Below are 23,278 nucleotides of genomic sequence, written 5' to 3'. Positions count from 1 at the left end.
TCATCGAGTCTGATCCCCTGCCATTGGAACTGGCCGGAGCTGGAGGGTAAGCATGAAGGGAAGGGAGGGTAGGTGGGAAGGGGGTTAATGAGGGGAGTGCAGGCACCAGGGGTTTAGATGTGGGGGCAGGACAAGTGGTAGGGAAGGGGAGGCCAAGGGCAAGGAGCAAGGGTCAGGCCACTTGTCTCACTTGCCGTCTGCCTCTTTACTGCTGCTTGCTCTGCTGCATTGGTGGGCAGGGGATGAATTTAAGATGACCCTTCAGTAATTAGGTTCTATACATACATGGAAATTTATAATATATTTTCCATGTATAGAATCTAATTTGGGGGTAAGTTGTCTTCAGTTAACAGTAAATACGGGTAAGTATGGTATTTAGAGAAAAACCTGTATTTAAAGTACAGAGAACACTTGTTTTCTGTACTTTTGTGCAAATTCAGTGTCAGACAAAGTTATACTATTCCCCAGCAGATGCAGTTAAGCTTTTTGTTTTCTTTACAATCTTTTTGGGGAAAAAAATAGATTGTCTTCTGTTACTGATCTGAAGTTTAATCAAGTCATTTATTAGAGGTTTGTATTTTTAATAGTAGACTGTATCTTAGTAGACTAAAAGGCCGTTCATCCTGAAGCTATGGTATCCTTTTGGGTAGAAACAGAATCTTGTCTCTGTAGAAAATGTTTCAAATTACCTCCTCATCCATATTGTACACTATCACGATATTATATGGATACTAGGAGGATGCAACATTTGGAGGTAATGTCCTAGATACTACGTTATGGAGGTGTCATTGTAGATTTCTTCTCATACTCATCTTGTTCAGTTTATATGTCTATATAAATTACGAAAAAGAATGAACATTTATCCTTCAGTTTTCCAGTACTCAGGAAGATGTCAGTTTGTTTTCAAAGGCAGACAAGGTTCTTTGGGTGAATCTGATATCTTTTATTAGACCAATTTAAATAGTTGGAAAAAGATTTTTTTAAAAGCAAGCTTTCAGGTTTAAAAATGCTTCGTCAGGCTGAGGAAGTTTCAGCAGTTACGTGCTCTTCCTGGATGGAATGAAAAGTAAAAAAGCCAGAGGCTGAGCTGGTATGCATGGCAAGATAGGCAGTCAATGAAGATGTAAATTGAGGAGTTAATGGGTGAGAGAGAGGCTGGGTGGGGGGAGAGAAAGGGGATGAATAGTGGAGAGGTACCTGGGAAAAATCTATTGCAGGATGTACCAGCTGATAGTTTACAGCAGTGATTCTCAACCAGGGTGCTGCTCAGGACTAGAACTGTTAGATGTGCAAATACCTACACTGGATTTGTAAGACAAACCCAGAAATTTCAAATAGGAATCTGTAGTATCAAAAATATTCTAACCTGCTGTGGTCTTTTGGAATTCCTTACAACAACAACAAAAGTTCCATTGTTTTATTTGTAGTGTGAAAATAAATGAAAGCTAAGCACTGGTATTTTCAGAGGGGTGCCTTCAGTCTAAAAGCATTGAGAACTGCTGGCTTAGTTTTATGGTGCCACCTGCTGTTCAAAATTCTTTTAAAGAAGTGTTCTGGTTTAATTAGAGTACTCTGAACTTTGGTATAGACTAGGGAAGACTTAATAAGAACATACTAGATAAAATAACATTTTTCTTTCACAATAATTATTGGTTCAAAATATGCATTGACATTTAGAAAAAAAGCACAGCATTCTAGTAAAACCATCCCTTGGTCAGCTGCACATGTATAGAAGGGGAAATAATCTGGCAGTAGTGCTGCCAAAAAGTATCGGGGTTTCATCATGAATCAGACTCAACATGAGTCAGTAGTGTGATGAGTGATCAATACCACTGACAGCTCAAAGGGATGTGGCTACAGAACAAAGAGATTACTTTTTTAAAAGGAAAGAGGGTTTCAGTATGAGCAGGCCAACGTATCTTGGACCTACTGTAAATTATGATACTTGAAGATTCTGGATTGCTTGTTTCATTGAAAACACGGTGACCTTCAGCTTCATTAAAACAATCTCAAGCACAATATCTGTCTATACAGCCATGTTCTGTCTTCCATTTGACAGAATCAGTTGCTTGACATCCTATTACATGCATCAGTTGAGGAAGTGTCTCATGTCTGGGACCTCAGTGGTATCCTTCTGAGGTTTATAGAGCTTCCCTGCAAACTTGCTTTTTATTTTCTTTTATTCAGGGGGAGGGCTGATTCTCTTTAATCAGCTCACTCATAAGGTATTTCTAGTTGTCATCCTTTCAATCAGGAGAGAGCATCACATTCAAACATTTTTTTTGGCTTTTTCTCCCTAATCAGCTTTCTTTGGGATGAAAGAAAGTTAAAATATCACCCTGCATTTTCCCCAGCATAGGCTCAAAATTATGAGCCAATTAATTTACTGATCTTCTTCCTGAAATCCTGCATGCCATGCTGGAACAGAAATTAAACACTCTGAATGTTTTCATGTACCTGGACAAAATAGAAATGTTCATATTATCTTTCCATTTCCGGCTATAGTTACCCTTTCTAAAGGTTAGGCCATTTAATCATAGAGAATAGCTAAATGGATAAAATAATGCATCTTACCATTTGGCTAGTGTCTCTCTCCCACTGTGTCATCAGGGGACACTTTTCCAGAGTTCAACTGTGATCTTGTCCAGTGTACAAAAACTGCAAAGTAACACCATGGAATAATGTATTGATTATAAAGGATATGCATTGGGTTAGCCCCTAGATCACATCCTTTTGCATGCAAATATGTATACATCCATAATGGCATCCTTGTTGATGATGACATTGATGAACTTGAATAACAGCTCTTTATGATTAGATTCTACATGATTTACAGAGAAGTAGAACTTGAAGGGACCTTAAGAGGTCATCTACCCTGACCTGCTCCAGGCAGAGTCATCCCTGTATAAACCATTCCAAGAAAGTGTTTGTTTAACTTGTTCTTAAATACTTCCAAGGATAGAGATTCCACAGCCTGTTGAGGTTGTCTGTTCTAATACTTAGTGACCCTCATAGTGAGAAGTCTTCCTAATATCCAGCCGTAATATCCCTTGTAATTTTCAGACTGTTGCTCCTTGTCCTGTCCTTTGTGGTTGGTCACTGTCCATTTTATAACATCCCTTCAAGTACAACTACCCTATTCGGTCTTATCTTCTGTAAATTAAATAATACCAGTTCTTCCAGACTTTTCTCAAGTTGTTTCCTAGACCTTTATTCATAGTTTATTTATACTTGGGTCTCTGCCTGCACTCTGATACAGAAAGATTTATTTTCTACTTCCATGAATGCCATGACTATTTTCTATGTTTGGGTATCAAGCCAAATTATTGGCGGGGGGGTCTGAAAATTCACTGCATTTGCTATGGAATTCTTGGCTTATTGGATCATATAATTGTGAGTGTCTAGAATTCCTTTTGTTTATTAATCAGGATTTAAAGTGGCTAATAACTCATAATTAACCTTAACAGATGCTCACATCTGAGAGCTGCAATAACTGATCTTAAAGATGTAGCCCAACATTGAATGAAATTGCAGAATACTGTAAATTTTGTTCAGTAAGGCAGAGACCAAACCCGTTTCTCATAAATATATAGATATGTAGTATGAATCTTGTCGATAGTATACATTTTTATATCAAACTAGGCAATTTCCTGCTAAGAATGAGGGGGGAGGGAGAATGGGCTTGGGCCTGAAGGGGGGGGGAGGAGTCCTGTTCCTGCCTTCCCCCAACCACTGCCGTGTTGGGCCTCATTTGGCTGAGCCTGCTGCTCTCCCCCAAAACTGCATTGGGCCCACTGCCCTCCCCCCCACATTGGGCCTCGGCCCACTCCTCCTCTTTCTCCACCCCTGCTGCCACAGCTCACCCGCTCCTCACCCCCACTGCCACTGGGTCAGCCCTGCAGGCAGCATCGACAAAAGGGGAGAGGGGTGGGCCAAGACCAGTGCTGGTGGCCTCACCTCCCTGCGGACTCCCAACCCCACACCACTGCCACAGTCACCTTCAAGGAGCAGGGGGGTGGGGAGGGTAGCAGGACAGCCTCCAGGGGTGCTGTGACCTCCCCCGGGGCCCTACCTACCCGTGCCAACATGGGTCTTGAATGCACCTTCTCTCACCCGCCATGTCTTTGATCTTACATTATTAATGGGAGGCTGCCTTCCTGCCCACTGTGGCATGGTGCCCGCCTTACTATGCCTTACTATGCTCTACTTTACGCCCTATGCTAGCCCTCTCCTGGGGCCTGCCCAACATCCGTGCCCTCTGCCGGGGCCTCTCACCCATAGACAGTGCCCCTTGAACCTCTCCAGGTCTTGTATCTTTATCATCATCTGGCTATTTGCTTCTTGCAGTATCCCAATTTCAGTTTCTAACCTCTGGATTTCTGTCTGTCTATCATGCATGTCTGTTAGTAATTGTTCCTTTTTCCCTGTTCACCTCTACCCCCCTAACCTGGCTGTCTGCTAAGCAGATCTCAAGTGATCGTACCTGATGCACCAGTTTTTCTCTTTCATTCTCCGCCTTCTGCAGCTGGATGCATATCTCCTCCTTTTCTTTCCCTAAGTCCTTTAGATCTCCCTCCAGGGATAGCCCCTGCTTTTCCAGCCGCTCATGGTTCGCTTGGAACACTTTAACCTGTTCCGCTTCCTGCCGGATCAGCTTATCTAGCTCTGCAGTTCGAGCGTCACCTTCCCTCAGCTTGTCCCTCAGTTCCTGGGCCAAGTCCTCTGCCTGGCTACCTCTCTGTTGCCAACTTTCTAATTCCTTCTGCAATTCCATTATCCAATCTTCCCTTTTAAGCTCTCGGTCTTCCGCATTCACTCTTCGCGATTTTTCTCTCTTATGCTCTAACTCTTCAATCTTTCTTTGTTCAGCAAAGTGGTCGGATCTCCGACCTCCCCTGTTCCATGCCTGCATCATCCTAATCTCGGCCCCACCCTCATCGGGTTGGCCTCAGTTTTCACTCAAAAAACCGGGCAATGGGTACAGTCCCTTTGGCCCCAAAATCTACTGAGCCGCAGCCCCGCTGCCTGACTATCACTGCATCCGTCCACAATTAACAATCACAGCCCTCAGGTTCATTCTAGCTCCTACTCAATGCACGGCCGGGCGTTTCCCAGCCAATGCACCACTGTGGCAGCGCGGCCTCTAGGGGTGCCGTGACCTCCCCTAGCACCACTACCTACCGTGCCAGCTTGGGTCCTGAATGCACCCTCTATCTCGCCCGCCACATCTTGCTGGTATATTATTAATGGGAGGCTGCCTTCCTGCCCTCCTTGGCATGGTGCCTGCCTTGCTGTACTGGGACTCTGTCCTACTCCCTGCCGCCCTCTCCCGGGGCCTCTTGGCGTACGCGCCCCCTCCCAGGCCCTGCTCAATATGCTCGCGCTCCCTGCCCGCACTGGGGCCCTTGCTCGCGATTCTCGCGCTCAGGGCTCAGGCGGCCTTAGCCTTACCTGGCCCCAAACCCCTTCTAGGGTCCTATCCCTGACTTGGGCTTCCCAGAATTGGGGCTCAGGCAGCCTCAGCCTTACCTGTCCCCCAGACCTGCCTTCTCGGGCCTATACCCACTGGGGCCTGTCCTGATAGTCGCCCACACTGGGGTCAGGGTCGGGACACCCCAACCACAGCGCCACCCCGGCGCCAAATTACTGTGCCTTCCCTGGCACCACTTGCTGTGCCCTAACAGGGCACCAGGAACCCCCACGCTACTGGGGAGCTCCCCTGAGGCCTCCTCCTTCCCCTACAGCCTCACCCAGTCCTCCGGTGTTATCACAAACAACCCAACAGAAACGCAAAGCCATAAACCAACCAGCTGTAACACAAAATAAGCCTCCTGGCTATAACCTACGTTCAGCACCACCCTGGCTATTGTCCATCTCCCTGTCAGGGTTCTCTCCACCCTGTATCATAATGCCGATGCTTGGGCAGTCAGGCTGCTCTGCTCTGCAGCAGAGCTCAGGCTGCCAGAGGGGAACTGACCCTGGCCTCAACCTTCTCTTTTTATAAAGGCCAGGCCCTGCCCCCTGGCAGTCAGCTGACCCAATCAGTTGCCATAGCAACTCCCACCTGCTGCTCAGGAGGCAGTGGCAGCTAAGCCTATTTACCACTATTCAGTAGCAGGCATCCTAGTGCCCTGCTACAGGGGGCAAGGCCAGCTCTGGTGCCTGGCCCTCCCCTCCCCCCATTCCATTGGCACCACCTGCAGGGAGCAGGGCAGGGGGTTTGGCTTGGCCTTGCCCCCCTGTTCCATCTACTCCCTTACCAATCCTTCCAGGGAGCAGGGCAGGGGGTGAGGCCAGTTGTGCTGGCCTCACCACCCCCCCCACCCCGTCTCCTGTGTCCTTGTCATCGTGGTGGCACATTGTCACCTGCCCAAACACTTCTTGCACTCTGATTGGGCATTTGCCAGCCAATCAGAGCGCAAATAAAGCATTATGGCCAGATTAAGGCTTTTATAATATTAGAATAATAAACTGTGTGTATTCATTGGCCCTTATAATCTCTATTTAAAGGGGATGAAAAAAAAAAGGTTGAGTGTGTGTGTGTGTGTGTGTGTATATATGTATGTATTCCATTTTAAAAATGATTTCAGGATACTGTATTGGCTAGTCAAATTTTTATAGAAATTGCTCTGTTTTCCACAATGCCAAAAACATCTGTAATGTGAAAGCAATATGTTTAGGAAGAGCATGATACTAATAATTGATATTCAGACTGGGTGCAAAATGTAAGTAGTAATACAGGATGTTACAGCTGTTGGCAATATTATCCAAAGTACATTAAATTAAACGGCATATAAGCCTGCTTCTGACTTTTCATTTAGGTACTACCAGTGGTGGTAAACAGCCTTTTTCAGCTATTTTTAAGGAGTCCATCTAAATTAGTACTTATAATCTGTTTATCACATTGCTGCAAAGTATTCTGAACACACTAGAATAAGAATAGAAATATAGAAGTGAACTATATATGAAACGAGAACTATAGAAAAAGATTTAGAACTCTGAGATATATGTTAATAGTTTTTCAAATAAATCTTAAGTTTGCTGTTGGTTACAAAGCAGTTGTACCTTCATATTTATAAATGCAAAACTTTGTGGATAGTTTTAAACAAATGTGCTATAGTTCTCCAATAAAACATAGTACAGAATAAAATGTAAAGGGAAATATATTTGAATATGAACTTAAAAAATGCTCTTACCCACTAAGGACACGTTCCACACGAGCAAAAGTGTGGTGCCTCAGAGCAGTTTGAGACTCTACAGGAGGCGTGCCACAGACTAAAAAATGTTAAGCAGCACAGACTGTTAAGTTTGATACCAGGGAATCCCAGTATTAAAAGAAAACACTATGCAAAAAAGCAGCACAGGGCATGTTCCTGAGGCATGCCCCAAAGCAAGCTGGGTCCTCCAAGGAGATGCTCTAGCACCCAGCCAGAGCGTCTCTATGCCTGCTGCACGTCCCTACTGCTCCAGCGCGCTGCCCGATGCATGCCTGCCTCCACATGCCTACCAATGTACAGTGCCATACATAGCCTGTGGGACTCAGGTGGCACCACACACTGCCATGGAGCTCTGCCTGCAGTGAGTCATGAGTGCCCTGGAGGCCTGCTGCTGTCGCTGGCAGCAGGGACTGTGCACCATGTGGGGAAGGGGGGACAGAGCCTGCAGCCCGCCTCCCTAAAGCAGCCTGTGCAGGGGAAGGCCAGCCTGGAAGGGACAGGGCTTGCCCAACCCAGTCCCTGAGTCCTAATTGAGGGCTTCCCAGAAACAGCATGGAGATTGCTGGGGCCTCAGTGCAGGGAGAACAACAAGGGCTGGCACTGCTCAGAGCCACAAAGGAGCGGGTGGGACAGCTGCAGCTGGACTCATGTTCTGATGCTGAGACAGAGCTGCTGCCTGGAGGGAACAAGTGGAGGACAAGAAGGGGCTGCAGGTCAGGGACAGTGGCAGGGCTGTAGGTTGGGAGTGAGGGGCAAGGGCATGGGCAGGCCACCAGCATATCAGTGCTGTTCAGCACCACCAAACTGCGGGTCCAGCTCCAGCTGTCCCTACATCCTGGTGGGGGAAAGGGTAGCTTTGATTTTTCAAAAGCCAAAGTATATAGATATTTAGAATTTATTTTATTATGATAACAGCATAAAAAGCTGCCCTGTGGTGGCCCCAGCTGTATGAAAACCTGCCCTGGTGAGCAGCTCAGGAGCTTCTGGGGCCTGACCAGTTGGTATCTGGGGACACTCGCCCTTGTGCCAGCTGGACTGCTGAAGCAGCCCTAACCTGGAGTGTCCCCTGCCCCCTCTACCCACTGCAGCAGTCTGGCAGTGGGGGCTGCTGCCTAACTGTGACCTGCTGCCACCTGCAACAGCATGCATGCTCTGGGACCTGAGGCCCCATGGCTGTGCACCTGCGATGGGGTGCCCCGCTCTAACATCTGGGCAGCTATCACCCAGAAGATGTGGTCCTTGCGGTGGCCCACTTTGAGCTGTCCAAGTGTGTCCCCTTGGCCATTTGGGACCAAGAGGTCAGCCACCTCATCTGCCTTCCAGCTGGGTCCCTGGTGCTGGCCCCAGACAGGCTCCTCTGCCTGGTTATCTCCACTTGTCTCACCAGCAGAGATCTTGGCATTCCCTGCTTAAAAATTGCAAATTCTCTGATATGAAACCCAAATTCTCTCATTAAAATACCCAAAATAGTATTCTTTCGCTATTAAAATGAAATGCCGCTATATAGAGAGAGATCAGTTGGGCAATGTTTTATTGATATATTTACAAGTTTAAAGCAATTTGGAAGCCTACCACTGCCTTCATCATCATACAGGTTTCCCTCGCTTTATGCAGTAGATGTGTTTCTGGAAAACTGCACATAAATCAAATTTGCATAAAGGGAATCCAGTTTATAAGGTAACAAATAGGAATATGTTCCTACAGTGGTGAGGGAGTGAGGCTGGGGCTAGGGAATGGGCAGGGGGAAGGGTACTGCAGATGCAGCCCAAGGGCTGCAGGCAAGTGGCATCAGCCGCTCCTGGTGCTGCAGCAGAAAGCAAAGTGGGGGGGGACTGTCAGTGGGTGCAAGGCGGGAGGGGCGCAGCTCTTGCTGCTATGCGCACCATGGGAGGGCTGGGGGGCTGCGCTGGGCTCTTCTTGGGGGCCGCCTGCCCCCAGATCTTTGCGTGGGAAGAGAGCAGGCTGCTTGCTGCTGGGGTCACTGGTGGCACTGGGCTTTTCCACTGCTTGGGGCAGGTGGCAGCCTTCTCTCCTGCGTGCAAATCCAGGGCCACACGCCCTCCCCCCCAGAGGACCCTGGCATAGCCCCCCAGCCTGCAGCCCTCCTGGGGTGCACATAATAGCAACAGCTGCACCCCCCCAACCCCACATCCACTGCCAGGTCCTTCCACACCTGGTGTCAGCTGTTCCCGGGGCCGCTGAAGCACGGGCTGGGATGAGTGGGAACAAACGGACCCCCAGGGGACATGGGGCATGGTGCAGCTTGGCCACACTCATCCCAGCCCCTGTTGAAGCATCCCCAGGAGCAGTCAACGCCAGCTGCCTACAGCTGCTGGGCTGCACTGCACCCTAAACTCCCCAGGGCTCCACTTGTCCCCACTCACCCCAGCCCCTGCTGAAGCAGCCCCAGCAGCAGCCACTGTCAGCTGCCTGCACTGTGGCACAATGTAGCCTAGGGGCTGGGGTGAGTGGGTCAAGTGGAGCACTGGGGAAGTTGGGGCACAGCATGGCGCAGTGCAGCCCAGCAGCTGTAGGCAGCTGGCATCAGCTGCTCCTGGGGCCACTGCAGCAGGGGCTGGGGTGAGTGAGGCCCTGCCCCCACAGCTGTGTCCCCTCCTCCCACAGACTTACCTACTTGGAGGAGCAGGGAGTGTGTGCCTATGCCAATTGCATAAGAGTGAATTTACCTCGTGTATAATAAATTTTGGGTATAAAAAGGGTCACTGCATAAGAGCAAATTCACATATACAGAACCCGCATAAAGTGAGGGAAACCTGTAAAATAAATTCTAAATATCTATACACTTTGGCATTTACTTTGGCTTTTTTGTCATAGAAAAATCAGAGCTGCCTCTACCCTGCTTCGCTCACCAGGATGTGCAGCACTGATATGCCAGTGCCTTGCCCCTCACTCTCAACCTACAGCCTGCCCCAGTCCCCTCACTCCTGACCCACAAGGCCAGGTATGTGAGTGAGGGTTTTGTAGGGGTGTCTTGGGGGTGAGGGGTTTGTGGGCAGACTGGGGGGGCGGGCGCTGTGTGCGGAGGGGCTGCTCAGGAGGGGTGGGTCCCCTGCCCCCCGCAGCTCCCCTGCACAGCTGATGGACTGCCCCCTCCCAACAGGGCCCACAGCTCACCCCTGCAGGGGCTACAGTCCCCCTGCAGAGCCCACAGCTCACCCCCGCAGCAGCAGCTGTTGAAAGCCTCCTAGCACAGCCCCCCTCTGTGCGACACAGGGCAGTGTAGCTCAGCCCTGGCCAGCTGGCACCCAGCGCTGTTTGTGCCACATCGTGTTGTCCTAGACCGGCTTGGTGCAGGGCCATGTGCTTTTGGGCAGCTCCAGATCACCTGGACTATCACCCAGAACCCCGTGTTGCTTGTGGGGACCATGTGTTGCGCTGGGGTCAGGTCCTGCATGCACAGACCCTGTGCATTGTTGCACCAGGCCAGTTCTGTGTACACAGGACCTGGCCCAGCGCGACAGCTGGTCCCCGCAAGCGGTATGAGGCCCCAGGTGACAGCCTGGGTGGCCTGGAGCCACCCAAAGGCGCACAGCCCTGTGCAATGCAGGAGGTGGCTGGGACCAAGCCACACTACCTGGCTACCAGAGCATCTCTTTGGAGGACCTGAGCCTCCAGTTGCCCCAGGGCATGGTCCTGGACCGTGACCTGCCCCACTTTTTTTTCTGCAGGTTTTTTTGTTTTGCTACCTGGATATCCAGGTATCAAATTTTGAGCCCACACTGCAAATATGCAGCGCAGGAAACACTTTTTTGTTCCCAGTGTGTGTCTTGCCGCATCTCAATCTGCTTTGAGATGCAGTAAGAGGCACATGCAGACTCATTTGGACGTATCCTAACTGTTGAAAATATAAAACATAAAACACTTATTTAAAGCATTTCAGGATAAACTCAAGTATGGATGACTGTCATCTTTTGACTTATAAAGACTGTGCATTTAGTACTGTATATAATAAATTATTTGTTTTTCTTTTCTGTAGGAGTCTTTTAATCTCATTATATATTGTTCTTTACTGCAGACAAGCTTTTTAAATAAATTATTTACAAACAAAGGTTACATATAAAGTTAAAAACAGTATTTAAAACTGACAGGTATTCTATTCTTAATTATTATTTTGCTTTTTTGAAAGGGTTGAATGTTAAAAATCATGTGCCATGAATATTGTCAAAAATCAAATTTAAAAAACTTTCGAAATGCCACTCCCACACACGCATCTTTTTTTAATTTTAAAGATAATCAGATACTGTTACCTCAAAAGGAAGAGTTGCTTAATAGGATGCAGCAGAAGATCTGTAAATTCAGTTATGTTCTAGATGTGGTTCTGAGAAATGCATCCTAGTAAAAAATGACTGTTTATACTTTTACTTTTCACTGTTTGAATGCATAAAACCAATTAATGTAAAATTGTTGAATATATAGTCAGTGCGTTATTTGTAACCATTTTTTATAGATTACGCCACCTCCTTCACTGTCAGATCCACTTAAAGAACTCTTTAAACAACAGGAAGTTGTGAGGATGAAATTACGTTTACAGCACAGTATTGAAAGGGTAAGACTATAATAAAGTATTTATGTCTTTGTTATAAGCTTTTTATATGGATGGGCTAGAGTTTAAGTTACTAGTAAAGTCCTTACCTTGTTTTACAGTTCAGAGAAGTGTTGCAAATATTCATGCTACATGTTAACCTGGAAATAACAGCAGAATTTAGATGCAGTATGTGGTAGCACACCCCACACTAATCAATAGATAATGTGAGAAGTCCATCAACTTGAAATTTGCTTGGGTTGTCTAAAAAGCAGTTTTTATATGAACTGTGGAAATCATCCAGAAATACGGAACAGCATTCTCAAATTTTTTTTGAATGTCAGTAGTTCTAATATTATAAACACTGACTAGCTTTGCTTAATGTATGTTCTGTTAATACTACAACGTATTTCTTAAATAAATTAAACAATAATTAAACTGGGTTGAGTTGTTCTGGAGTAATGTCCAGCGAGAGTTTTACCTGGCTCTAAAATATGCATGTTAACAAGCATATTTTGTTATTTTGTTAAAATCTCACTACGCTTTTGTTAAGAGTTACATTACCAGACTTTCCGAAGTTAGAGATGGAAGATCCTATGCCCTTGCCAAAGTATATTTTTAGATCCATCAGCATTGCCTGTTGAGCTTTTTGTTTTAAGAATTCTGCATGTATTAGAAAAAGTAGCGAGGAAAAGTCTGTAGATCCCTTAAAAATCTTTTTAGTACAAAGGTGGTTCTAAGAAAATCATGTTCTGAGGAGTATTAGCAGCCCACTAAGAGCTGAGTATATTAGCCCAGGGTTTTGAATTAAAGCAGTTTCCCAAAACAGTGCTCAGATGGAATGTACTGTTCTGCAGATCAGGTCCAGCTTTGAATTCTGCATGGCTTTGAACCAAATTAGTTATGTAAAGCCACATTCCCTTGGTACTTCAGGCCAGGGCCTCACATGCCCCTGAGTACCCAAAACTCCCTCCCTCTGTAGCAGTCCTGCCACTTTTTCCATTGTGCACTTTGTTGTTTATATAGGCTGACGTGCATGTCAAGTGAATGTAGCCTAATCTGTTGCCTGTGATGTGTATAGGCAGCAGCAGATGGTGCTGGAGAGATTCCTTTGCTTTCTCCAAACATGAACTCCATGGAATCTCTCCTAATGGTGAATATCAGGCTTTTACCATTTACCTTTTTGAGACTTCTGTTTACTGATACCTAAACTGTTCCCTGAAATGTTGGAAGTGATTGGATAGGAAGTCCAACCCTTCAGTCCGAACATAACATAATATCTAAGAAGTAATTACAGTTGTCTGTTTAGGCTGGCAGTGGGAGAGGCAGAAACACAATTTTTATCTCTCAGCCCAAATAACTTGCTCTCCTTCTGCATCATCACTGGAAGCTCTCAAAACAATTCATGAGTCCTGAGAGGCCTCTGGATTTAGAGATGGAAAAAGGAAAATGAGATTATTTCTGCTGCCTTGATCTCTCTTTTTTTCTCCCACTGTACTTGGCATCCTTACATCTAGACTTGCAACCTCCACTTTGCCTATTGCTCTCCAGCAGCCACCTGCCCACATCTTTTCTGCTTTTGAATCCTCTCTCTGTTCTTTATCTTTGCCCCTTCCCCTCTCACACACCAAATACTGCTCCCTGCCTTGGTCCTCTCTCATTTTGAATCCTCTTTGTGCCTCTCCCCTTGCTCCCTCTGACTCCAGCCAAACTGCTGCTGCTAAAATCACCATCCCCTCCTGCTGCTCTGCTTATGTCACTCATTTCTTCATAGCCTTTCACTGCCCTTTCCGCATCTTCTGCATCATAGTCAAATTTCTCCCCTCTATGGCTATACTTTTTGTCCTGTTGTCCCCTTTTTTCAACCCTAGGCATCCTTTGCATTCTTATCTCTAGCATCTCTTGTGCTGTCTTTCATTCCTCACCATCCTCACTCACTGAACAATCATTCTGTCAACCTGTATGTCATGTGACCTGCTTTTCTGTTTTATTCCTTCCCAGAACTATTTTTCTCTCAAGAATAATCTTAGTGAGATTCCTGTATACAACTCCTAGGGTACTCTGGGTGTGAATTGTGCTGACTGGGTCCTGACTCAATGGCATGTCTTTCTCAATTCAAAACCAAAATTTCAATGAATGTTCTAGGCATCAGTGGACTGAACCCACTGTAGATTTAGGTGAAAACTGGTAAAGCCTAATTTCCACTGAATTATAAGCTCCTTGGGCTGAGGAAGAAGAAGCAGTGCATTACTTCAACCCAGCTCTGCACTATCTGTAAAGATCAGGTGCTTCAGTGGAGCTTTTTGATGGTTTTGGCTAAAGCTGATTAAATCAGCTATCAGATAAAAGCACCAAAAAAGCCCAATTAAAGTGCTTGATCCTTACAGACACTGCAGAATCGGGTTGAAGTTATGTGCTGTATCTTCTGGACATGCACTTGGTTCGGTGCAGGAACATGCCGAGTTTAAAGCACCATTTCGGGGTTGGGGGGGGTTTGTGGGTTGTTGGGGTTTGTTTTTTTGGGGGGCAGGGACATCTGCAAAGCCTCACCAGCAAAGACCAAAGTCAGTGTCTATGGGCACAGGGCCAGTCCATGAGCTGGATCAGGTCCATGGACTCCCTGCCCTTTCACCCACCTGCATGCTTGATCCAGCACAGGTAACAGCCACCCAGCCCAGGATGTCAGCCTGAGAAGGTTCCATGAGCTAGTCCACAGAATTTTTTAAAATGTTTTGGCTCTACTGGTAGGAGAGTTTCTGCGAGTGCCCTGTATTTTGGGGGAAAAAATTTCCACATTGGTCTAGATCAACCAAAGTTGACAGGTATTCATAGCATAGTGTTTTTAATTTAAAAAATCTGTATCCTCACCCTTTATCTCTGCCTAATGATGAATGCATTTTTGTTTCCTTGTGGACTAGGCGTTTAATTGATTATGACAAGAAACCTAACGATCATTTTATTTTTGAAAGTTTCTGCATATGAGACGATATAAAAATGCCCTCTTCATAAAAAAAAATAGTATACTTATTAGGGATGTGAAAGCTTAAATATTTAAATGATGAGTATATTTATACTAATAATGTGTTACCAGTTAAAATTTAGTGCTGGGTGCAGTCCAGTGAAGAAGGGAAGCAACACAGTACTGTAGGAATAGGAAAGTAGCACAGTAGACAGGAAGGAGGACTGAGGAGGCGGCAAGGGGTGACTTGTACCCATAGCTCTTCTGCTCGCTCCCTCCCAGCATGCTAGCGACTCGAGCGGGCTGGGAAAGTCCTTTGCCTGATGCTACTGCCCACAGCTTCATGTGGGCTGTGTTGTCTGGTGGGGCTTGCTGCTGCCACCTCCTCTCCCTGCACCATAAAAGGCCTCAGGGAGTGGCTCCCAGCAGAAGCTGTGTCCAAGTAGATCTGTGCATGACCCCCAGCTCCCTGTTCTTCTCTGGGCAGGCGCTGCAGTCTCTCCCCTCATGGCAGGGTGGGGTGGGCCAGGCACCCACCTGGGGCTTCGCACCCTCCAGCTGGGACTAGGTATGTGTTACTGGTTAACCATTTAACAGATATAATTAAAGGAGGTTAAACGGATTTTTTTTTAATTTATATTTACATTCCTAATACTTACCATGATACATGCCGCCTCTAACATCACCCTGCCCTCCAGCTGCTTCCGAGTCTTTTTCCAGAAAATGAGTATCAGTAACAAGCGACTGTAGAAAAAGGAAGAAGGCAAATAAAACTGAGAATGAAATCCTGACCTTAATGAAATTAATGGAAGGTTTGTCATTGACTTCAGCAGGGCCAGGTTTTAGTTCAGAACTTTAACTTAGACAAGTGATATCTTGCCACAGAAAGCAAAATATATATATATATATATATATATGTGTGTGTGTGTGTGTGTGTATATATATATATGTATATATAATTTTTTTTTTCAGGTATGGCATAAGGCTGTTACTATAGGAAGAAGGGACAGAAAAGTTTTAAGCCTGTGGTTAGCAATGAAAAATACTTTTAAACAAAAAAATAAATGAATTCTTTCACAACTAGGGAGTAAAGTTGGCTGAGAACTAAGAATTTTGGGTGCCATCAGAGCACCATGTCTCTTTATCTGGGATGCTAATATTCTCTGCTGCAGTACGTTTGGAGTTTTGGTTCTTACTCCACTGCTGAGGTGTGTAAAGCAGTTAGCTTAACAGCTGCACGGTCTATCTCCAATGAGAGAGGAAAGTCAGATGATTTTTCCATTTCAGCTGTGGTACTGCATCTCACCTCAGGATATGATAAAGAAACAAGGAGTAAAAACCAGTGCTCTTTAGAAACCAAGTAGCCTGCCAGAAGGTGGTGGTGCCACTGTTGCTTGCAAGGCTAGCTTTGTTGCTTGCATGGGTACTCTGTAAACATAAACTGTAGGCAGTGTCTAAGGTTTCCAGCTGTCATTGCTGCAGATATTAAATCTTGGACAATAATTTGAAATCTAGACCTTCAGAATCACTGTAATACATTTGATCTTGGTCTTTATGTAGAAAGCAGGAAGCATTTTCAAATGCTTTGAATCTTTAAAAAAATATAATATGCTATATACAGTCGAGTCGCATCTTACACGTATTTAATGTATGCAAATTCAGTTATACGTGCGTGGCTGTTGGGGCTGGGCACCGGGTGCCAGCTGGGGCACGGCGCATAGTGCGGCGTCGCGTGGTACTGCCTGCACACATCGGCATGGCTGGGGGGCGGCAGCTCGCTCAAGCTCAGCTGGCTGCCCTGGTAGAATGATGCAGCTGAGAAAAAGAGGGGCGAGGAGTGCGGCGGGAAGGGTGATTTCAGCTATACGCAATTTTCGCTTTATGCACTGACTTCAGCATGTAACCCCCACATAAGATATGACTCCACTGTATGTTATGAAGGGCAAAAAATAAGGGAGTGTTTTTTATTAAAGCCGTTAAAAAAACTTAAGGCCTGTAAATAAATAAATAAATTAGGGATGCAAAGATTTTTACAAATGCCAATTAAAATGACAGTTTATGAAGTCTACATTTATATGTTCATATTTTATTCAATTAGGAAAAGCTTATTGTATCCAATGAACAAGAAGTTCTACGTGTCCATTACCGAGCAGCAAGAACGTTAGCTAATCAGACACTACCATTCAGTGCCTGCACTGTACTGCTGGATGCTGAAGTGTATAATGTGCCTCTGGATTCTCAGGTAAAAAGGGTGTCAGAGTGGCAAGCTGAATGGTTCTCCTAATCCTTGTATTTGTAAATTCTTATAGCTGACTTCAAAAGAGGAGACACTGGGTGACATCTTTTTGCCTTGGCAAAACTCCCAGAATTTTGCCTGCTGTGGGTCATGTTTTGATTAGCCCTTATTTGGGTGTAAAATTGAAAGGACATCACAGGAAATCAGAGCCACCATGTTTCCTTATTTTAATGCATCAGCCTCTTGAAAATCATACAAGATAGTCTTACTGATAATTCTGCTCTCTCCTCTGAAATTTAGCTTTAATGCAAAACAAAAATTAGATGGACACAGCCCAATCCTAAACTAAAAAATAATCTTTTTTTTTTAATGAGTATTACATTGTCCTAGAATGGGTAGGCAATGTTTTTTGACCAGAGTGCTGAAAAACACCACAATGCCTGCCTTGGAAGGTGCTGGAGTGCTGGCATGCCAGAAAAACAAAATAAGGGCAAGGGGTACATGGCAGGATGCCCTGCTTGTGGCCCCCAGCCCTGCTGCCCCTGCCTCCCAGCCCAGGTTCTGTGGCTGTCATCAGCAACTACCCTGGCTCTGGGCAACTGCTGGAGCCCAGGCTGCTCCCAGCAGGGCTTGCAGCACAGCCCGCCCCAAGGTGTGCACGCAGTCACTGCCAGCATGGGGCTAATGCCAGAGCTGTGGAGCCTGGCGCAGCTGTTTGCAGCCTGCCCACTGCTTGCAGCTGCCCAGAGCCCAGGCTGGCTCCAAACAGCTGCTCTGGGCTCTAGAGCCCAGTCACCAGCTTTGTGCCGGGAGCATGGGAGAGACCGGGGTTGCGCTGCCTCATGCCCCTCCCTCACCGCCCACTCTGAGGTACGCATGCACGTGCTGGTACAGAGCTGATGCCTGGGCTCCGAAGCCCAACACAACAGTTTGCAGCCTCCCAGTTGCAGCTAGCCCCAGCTCTGGGTAGCTGCTGCCAGCCGGGAGCCTGGGCTGCTCTCAGCAGGCAGCTGGGATGCTGTAAGCCCTGCTGGGAGCAGCCCAGGCTCTGTCACTGGCAGCAGCTACCCAGAGCCAGGGCTGGCTGTGGCGTGCCGAGCAAAATGGCCTCAGGTGCTGGGGGTTGCTGACCCCTGTCCTAGAAAGATCTGGGGATTGGAGTAGCATGCGTCCTGAAGAAGTTTAACGCTAGGACCTTCTTGCTTTGTGCATAACGCTATCTTGCTCAAATCAGTCATGAATAACTGACAGTTGCCAGGGAAAATATTTGGTATAGCCAGCTGGGGTGTATATGGTGTGTTCCTCCCTGACCCCAAGTATAGCAAGTCTAGACGCATCATATTCTTGAGTTCACTCATTCTGTGTGGAGCAGTATTTGGGAAAAACAAGTAGTTGACCCTCTAGGGCTACTCTTTTTGTATTTGTTTGATATATAGAACTACTCTGACTCCTGCTGTGAATCTGAGAACATTTGTATAGTACCAGTTTTCCATGAGCAATCCCATCAAAGAATAGTAGTAGAGATATGATTAGATCTTGTTTTTTGATGGTTGTGTGTTCCACTCAGAAGTAACTATAAAGAATGGAATAAAAATATACAAAAATAGAAAGCAGTAGAAAGTAAAGGAAAATAACTGTAAATAATAGAAAAATATACTAGAAATAACAGTATAACTAATAAAAATAACTTGAGTTTGCTGTTGTGGCTATATGAAAAATATTGACATTGAATAGAAGGCATTTTAAAATGGAACTGTTCTGGAGGTGTTGATGTATATGAAAGTCCACGTTAGTTCTATAAGTCTTTTTATAGAATGGATCTAGTGGTTTGCAATGCTCTCTTTAGTGAAATTACTGCCATTAGAAATACCATATTTACTCAATTCCAAGATGAGGTTTTTTTTCCCCATTCAACATGGGGGCGGGTAGGGGAAGACTCAGAATATAGTATCAGATTGCTCCAGCTGGGAGTTGTGGAGACTGGTACATGGAGGGCCCAATTCAGCCAGTAACAGCATTGGCGGCACACAGGTTCCTTCTTTGACCATCTGCTCCCTGCCTGGCTCCCTTGTTGGCAGGGAGCAAGAGGAGAAACATGCACAACCCCACGTCTTCTCCCTGCATTGTAGGGCAGAAGTGGGTCAGGAGTGGTATGTGCCTGCATTAGGTGGAAGTTGCAGCTTCAGCTGGGAGTTGTGGGGAGCAGCTGTGCAGGAGCATGACTCTGCCAAGGACAACAGCAGCAGTGCACAGATTGTACCCTGTAGCCTCTGCTCTTTGCATTAAGGGGGATGGGAGGGTGGGAAGGGAGTGGTGCAGGGAGCAGAAGCTGGAAGGAGGAACCTACATGCCATAAATGCTGTCTCCTTGCAGAACAAGGTAGAAGTGAGTCAGGAGCAGCTGTGGGGCTCTCCCAGGGCTCATCAGCCAGGGACAGCAGTGGAAGGAGGGGGACAAGTGGCTGGGAGGTAGATATGGTTCCTCTCTAAGTGGTGAGGGCAGGTGCCCAGGGGTACAGGCAAAGCACCTAAAGCAGTTCAAGTCCTAAGCATATGTTTCTCTTATTGAAGCCAATGGAGCTTAACTCCATGTTTAAAATTAAGCTAGTACTTAAGTGATTTGAAATGAAAGCTTGATGAGAGTATTGGAAGGGGAGTGACACCACTTTAAAATTCGAGAATATGTATTCCTTGTAATAATTTGTTCTATTATCACAATCTTTTCTAAACATCATACTCTTACACTACTCATCGCTTCATTTTTTTTATATTGAAGCCCAAAACCAAACAACTCGTAATATTTCATAGCAAAGGAGAACATAAATAGTTTGTCAGGGAAAAGGAAGGGCAGGCAACACCCCAAGCCAAATATGTTTCAGGGGAGAAAACTGTTTGAAATATCAGCGGTATTGCTGTGAGACTGCTTAGTATTTCTACTCTTACTGTGTGCATGTATCCCCTGAGCAGTGCTCTGTTATAGCAATTAATGTTGCACATTGAGCAATAGATCTATACAGTTCTAGTCATGTGGACTACACCTTCAGAAAAATGTGCACCTCATTAGTTATAGCTACCTAAATACTGCATCTGTGTTATACTTCAGATTTAGTACATTTTCTAATAAGGATTTTTTTCCAAACAAATCCATTCCATTTTTTTCTTTAAGCATATGTAAATCTTCATTACTCTCCTCAAATCTGTCTGTTTGTCTGTCTGTCCGTCCACTCTTCCCAACCCCCAGTCCCACCCTCTGCCCCTTTATAACTATTTTTTTTTTATTGTTTGACTAATTCCATCCAGAGTGTTTCTCTCTCTTTTCCAGAGAGTACTAGACCCTTAGACTGTTTAGTTATGTCTAAGTGAGAAGGCAGTCCAGTCTAGCTTCAAGACCCTGTACTGAAAATCCTATTAACTTTCATCATCCAGATCGGGATTGTCCAAGTGGTGGCCTGCAGGCTGCATTGCGCCCCATCCTGCAGCCTTGGGCACCACTCTCCACCTCCCTTTCCTCACCTCATCACTCTCCTACTGCAAGAGTCTCTGGGCTCCCTCCTCCTCCCCCTACCCCCCTGTTTGTTTACTGCCCCTGCCCACTCAGAAGTTTGGACGGCTCTGATCCAGATCATCAAATGTTATGATGTTGGCAAGCAGATTAGAAAATGAACCAGTTTTGATCTTGTTGGACTGAGGGACTCTATTTCATTTATTTGATAAAGTGCATTCAGTGACTTGTATTAAATCATAAATATTTGGATATCTAAAATAATAGAACAGCTTTTCTTGAAGTCCTTTGTAGATTGTCTTTTTGTCCTTAAAAGCATTAATGCAAATCTTCCTCCTGTTCTCCTGTTGAACAGCTGCTGCAGTCAATAAAATTGACTGCTCATGTTTTACATGGGTGCTTTTGTTCTTATCTCCCAAAATCAGTTTCTTTTTTTTCTTTTTTTTTTTGTTTTTGTTGTATCTGCTGCTGCTTTTAAAATCAAGTAGTTTAATAATTCTATGCTGGCTGTATCTTAGCATAAGTAAAATGAATAACATTTTGAGACTTACATAAGTCTTCTAATTTTCAGAACCTCCTATCCAAAATGGTTCAGATAACTTTGAATCCTAGAATTTAAAACTCAGTTCTTTGTTAATATACCCATAATGAAACATTGTGACAATTTCAGCTGTTATGTTATTGGCATATAAAATCTTAATGCATTGAATCAAAGTCTAATTTTCATCTAAAATAGTTTCAAAAGGTCCCACACATTTTAGGAGAATGAGTTGTTACTAAATAGTATATGTTACTTTGTTGTTTGTTGATTCTAATATGTTTTTTTTGCAGGCTGATGATAGTAAAGCATCTGTTAGAGATCGATTTAATGCAAGGCAGTTCATGTCGTGGCTACAAGATGTAGATGATAAATTTGACAAATTGAAGGTATGTATGTATCTTTGTATCTTGTCAAGTCTGAAAATACAGACTATAGATGATGCTGTAGAGATGAGATGAAGACTTGTTTGGGTGCAATATCATAAGTGGGAGATAATCACAATATAAGCAGCTTACCTTCATGTCATGTAAAGAACTCAACAAAACACAGGTCTGTCCATTAAATAATGTTTTAATTAAAGTGTGTGTGTGTGTGTGTAAAATATTACTATCAGTGTATATCTTCCAGCTTTTAAATCTCACTGGCGTTACTTAAATGCAACTCTTCTTTTAACTCTTCAGTATTTGAAAATAAAATTTAACTTTTTTTCTTCCCCCAAAATAGACATGTCTTTTGATGAGGCAGCAGCATGAAGCAGCAGCTTTAAATGCAGTGCAGAGACTGGAATGGCAGCTCAAACTACAAGAACTTGATCCTGCTACGTACAAATCTATCAGCATTTATGAAATTCAGGAGTTTTATGTTCCTCTTGTTGATGTTAATGATGACTTCGAATTGACACCAATTTGACAGCTACTGTCTCTCTTTCAGTCTGCAACTTGAAAGTGATGTACCATGATGGACAGAAATTTATCTGTTGAGCTCTAGCACTTCCGTCTGTGGAGTACCACTTTTTCAGTAATCCAGGTATTCTTTCAGAAAAATGTTTTCACAAAGTCTTGTAAAATATGGAAAATGGATATTAAACACTGTGTCACTTGGTGATAAATGACATTGGTTATATTGGATGCTAGTTCTACAGCCAGTTCCTGATAAGTACCATTATTTATATTTTAAAAGTTAACTACAAATTTAGCATGTATTCCTTTTAAAGGATTATAAAACATGGCGAGTTTACAGCGCTGGAAGCTGTTAACAGGGTAGAACAGCCACTGAAAAAATTTGATATTTAATAAAGCCTGCTTTAAATCTTTATATTACAACATTTCAATAACAGTTGAACTCCCACAGAACAAAACGAAGACGCGACCTGTGGAAGAAAATAAAAGATTTGGAGGAGAAAAGTTTATTCATCTTATTATATTTGTAAATTATCTGTACATTTTTCTTTTTGGAAAAGATGTAATATTGTCTTCATTTTTAAATAACTTATTTTATACATGTTGTGCAAATGTAAATAGTCTTGTAATTAATGTTCAAAACCTGTATAAAATAGATATTTTAACTGTAAAACTGTTTTGTCTAATGTTTTATTGGACCAAAGTTGTAGTTTTTATTAAGTGTAGTGTGTTTCTGGTTGGCAGTTCTTTTAATAAGGCATGTGTTTGATTTAGCTACTTGTTTCATCACCACAACTGTAAAAGATTTGAAACTGAACTGTATTGCATGCTCAGCTCAACTCCTTTACTTCAGTAACTGATACCTAAACAATTGTAATATTTACAAAATCATATTTCATATTAGTCTGCTGTTGTAATGCCATACCTATGACTTACTATGCTGAAAATATTTTTATTTAAATTAAAACATAAAACCTTTTGCTCTTATATGGTGGTCTCGTAATAGAGCCTATTTTTTTCCAACAAAATGCCTTTGAATGAAAATTCTTAAATTGTACATTGTCTATTTTAATATTTACCTATGGAAGATATGTAAATAATTGTAAATATAACGTTTAATAAATTTTATTGGTCATGTTAATATATGGTTTGAGTTTTTTGTAACAGTGAAATTTAAATGTTGAACCTTTATAACATGTTAAATAACCTGTAAGCATTTAAAGGTGGAGATATTTGTATTTTCTTGCATGTTTCCAATAGTTTCTGATCAACTGATGATTGGGTAGCCTTTATCATTTCTATCATAGTGCTGAGCAGAGCTAACATACAGCTTTTATCATTAGTGTTGCCAAAGTGTAAGCCAGTGAAGTATTTATTTGTGG

At 44.2% G+C, this 23,278-nt stretch overlaps 1 protein-coding gene across 6 annotated transcripts in view; it reads left to right on the top strand.

Moving 5' to 3' along the window:
- ANKRD12 (ankyrin repeat domain 12) overlaps positions 1-23,037 on the top strand; it is a 152,707-nt gene extending 129,670 nt beyond the window's left edge. The window contains exons 9-13 of one of the 6 annotated variants that reach the window (XM_090039688.1): positions 11,686-11,784; positions 12,842-12,913; positions 16,818-16,961; positions 21,288-21,383; positions 21,721-23,037. In XM_090039688.1, coding sequence (XP_089895814.1) covers positions 11,686-11,784; positions 12,842-12,913; positions 16,818-16,961; positions 21,288-21,383; positions 21,721-21,906 — 597 coding nt within the window. In that variant the 3' untranslated portion in view covers positions 21,907-23,037. Of the gene's footprint in view, positions 1-11,685; positions 11,785-12,841; positions 12,914-16,817; positions 16,962-21,287; positions 21,384-21,720 lie in introns of those variants that run through there. The other 5 variants (XM_090039689.1, XR_016441383.1, XM_090039690.1 and 2 more) reach the window with 5 other exon arrangements.
- The last annotated feature ends 241 nt before the right edge of the window (positions 23,038-23,278 follow it).

The sequence above is a fragment of the Crocodylus siamensis genome, chromosome 3 (genome assembly GCF_052110815.1).
Source record: "Crocodylus siamensis isolate JL-2025a chromosome 3, ASM5211081v1, whole genome shotgun sequence".
NCBI lineage: Eukaryota > Metazoa > Chordata > Crocodylia > Crocodylidae > Crocodylus > Crocodylus siamensis.
This window is presented reverse-complemented; position numbering and strand designations above follow the sequence as displayed.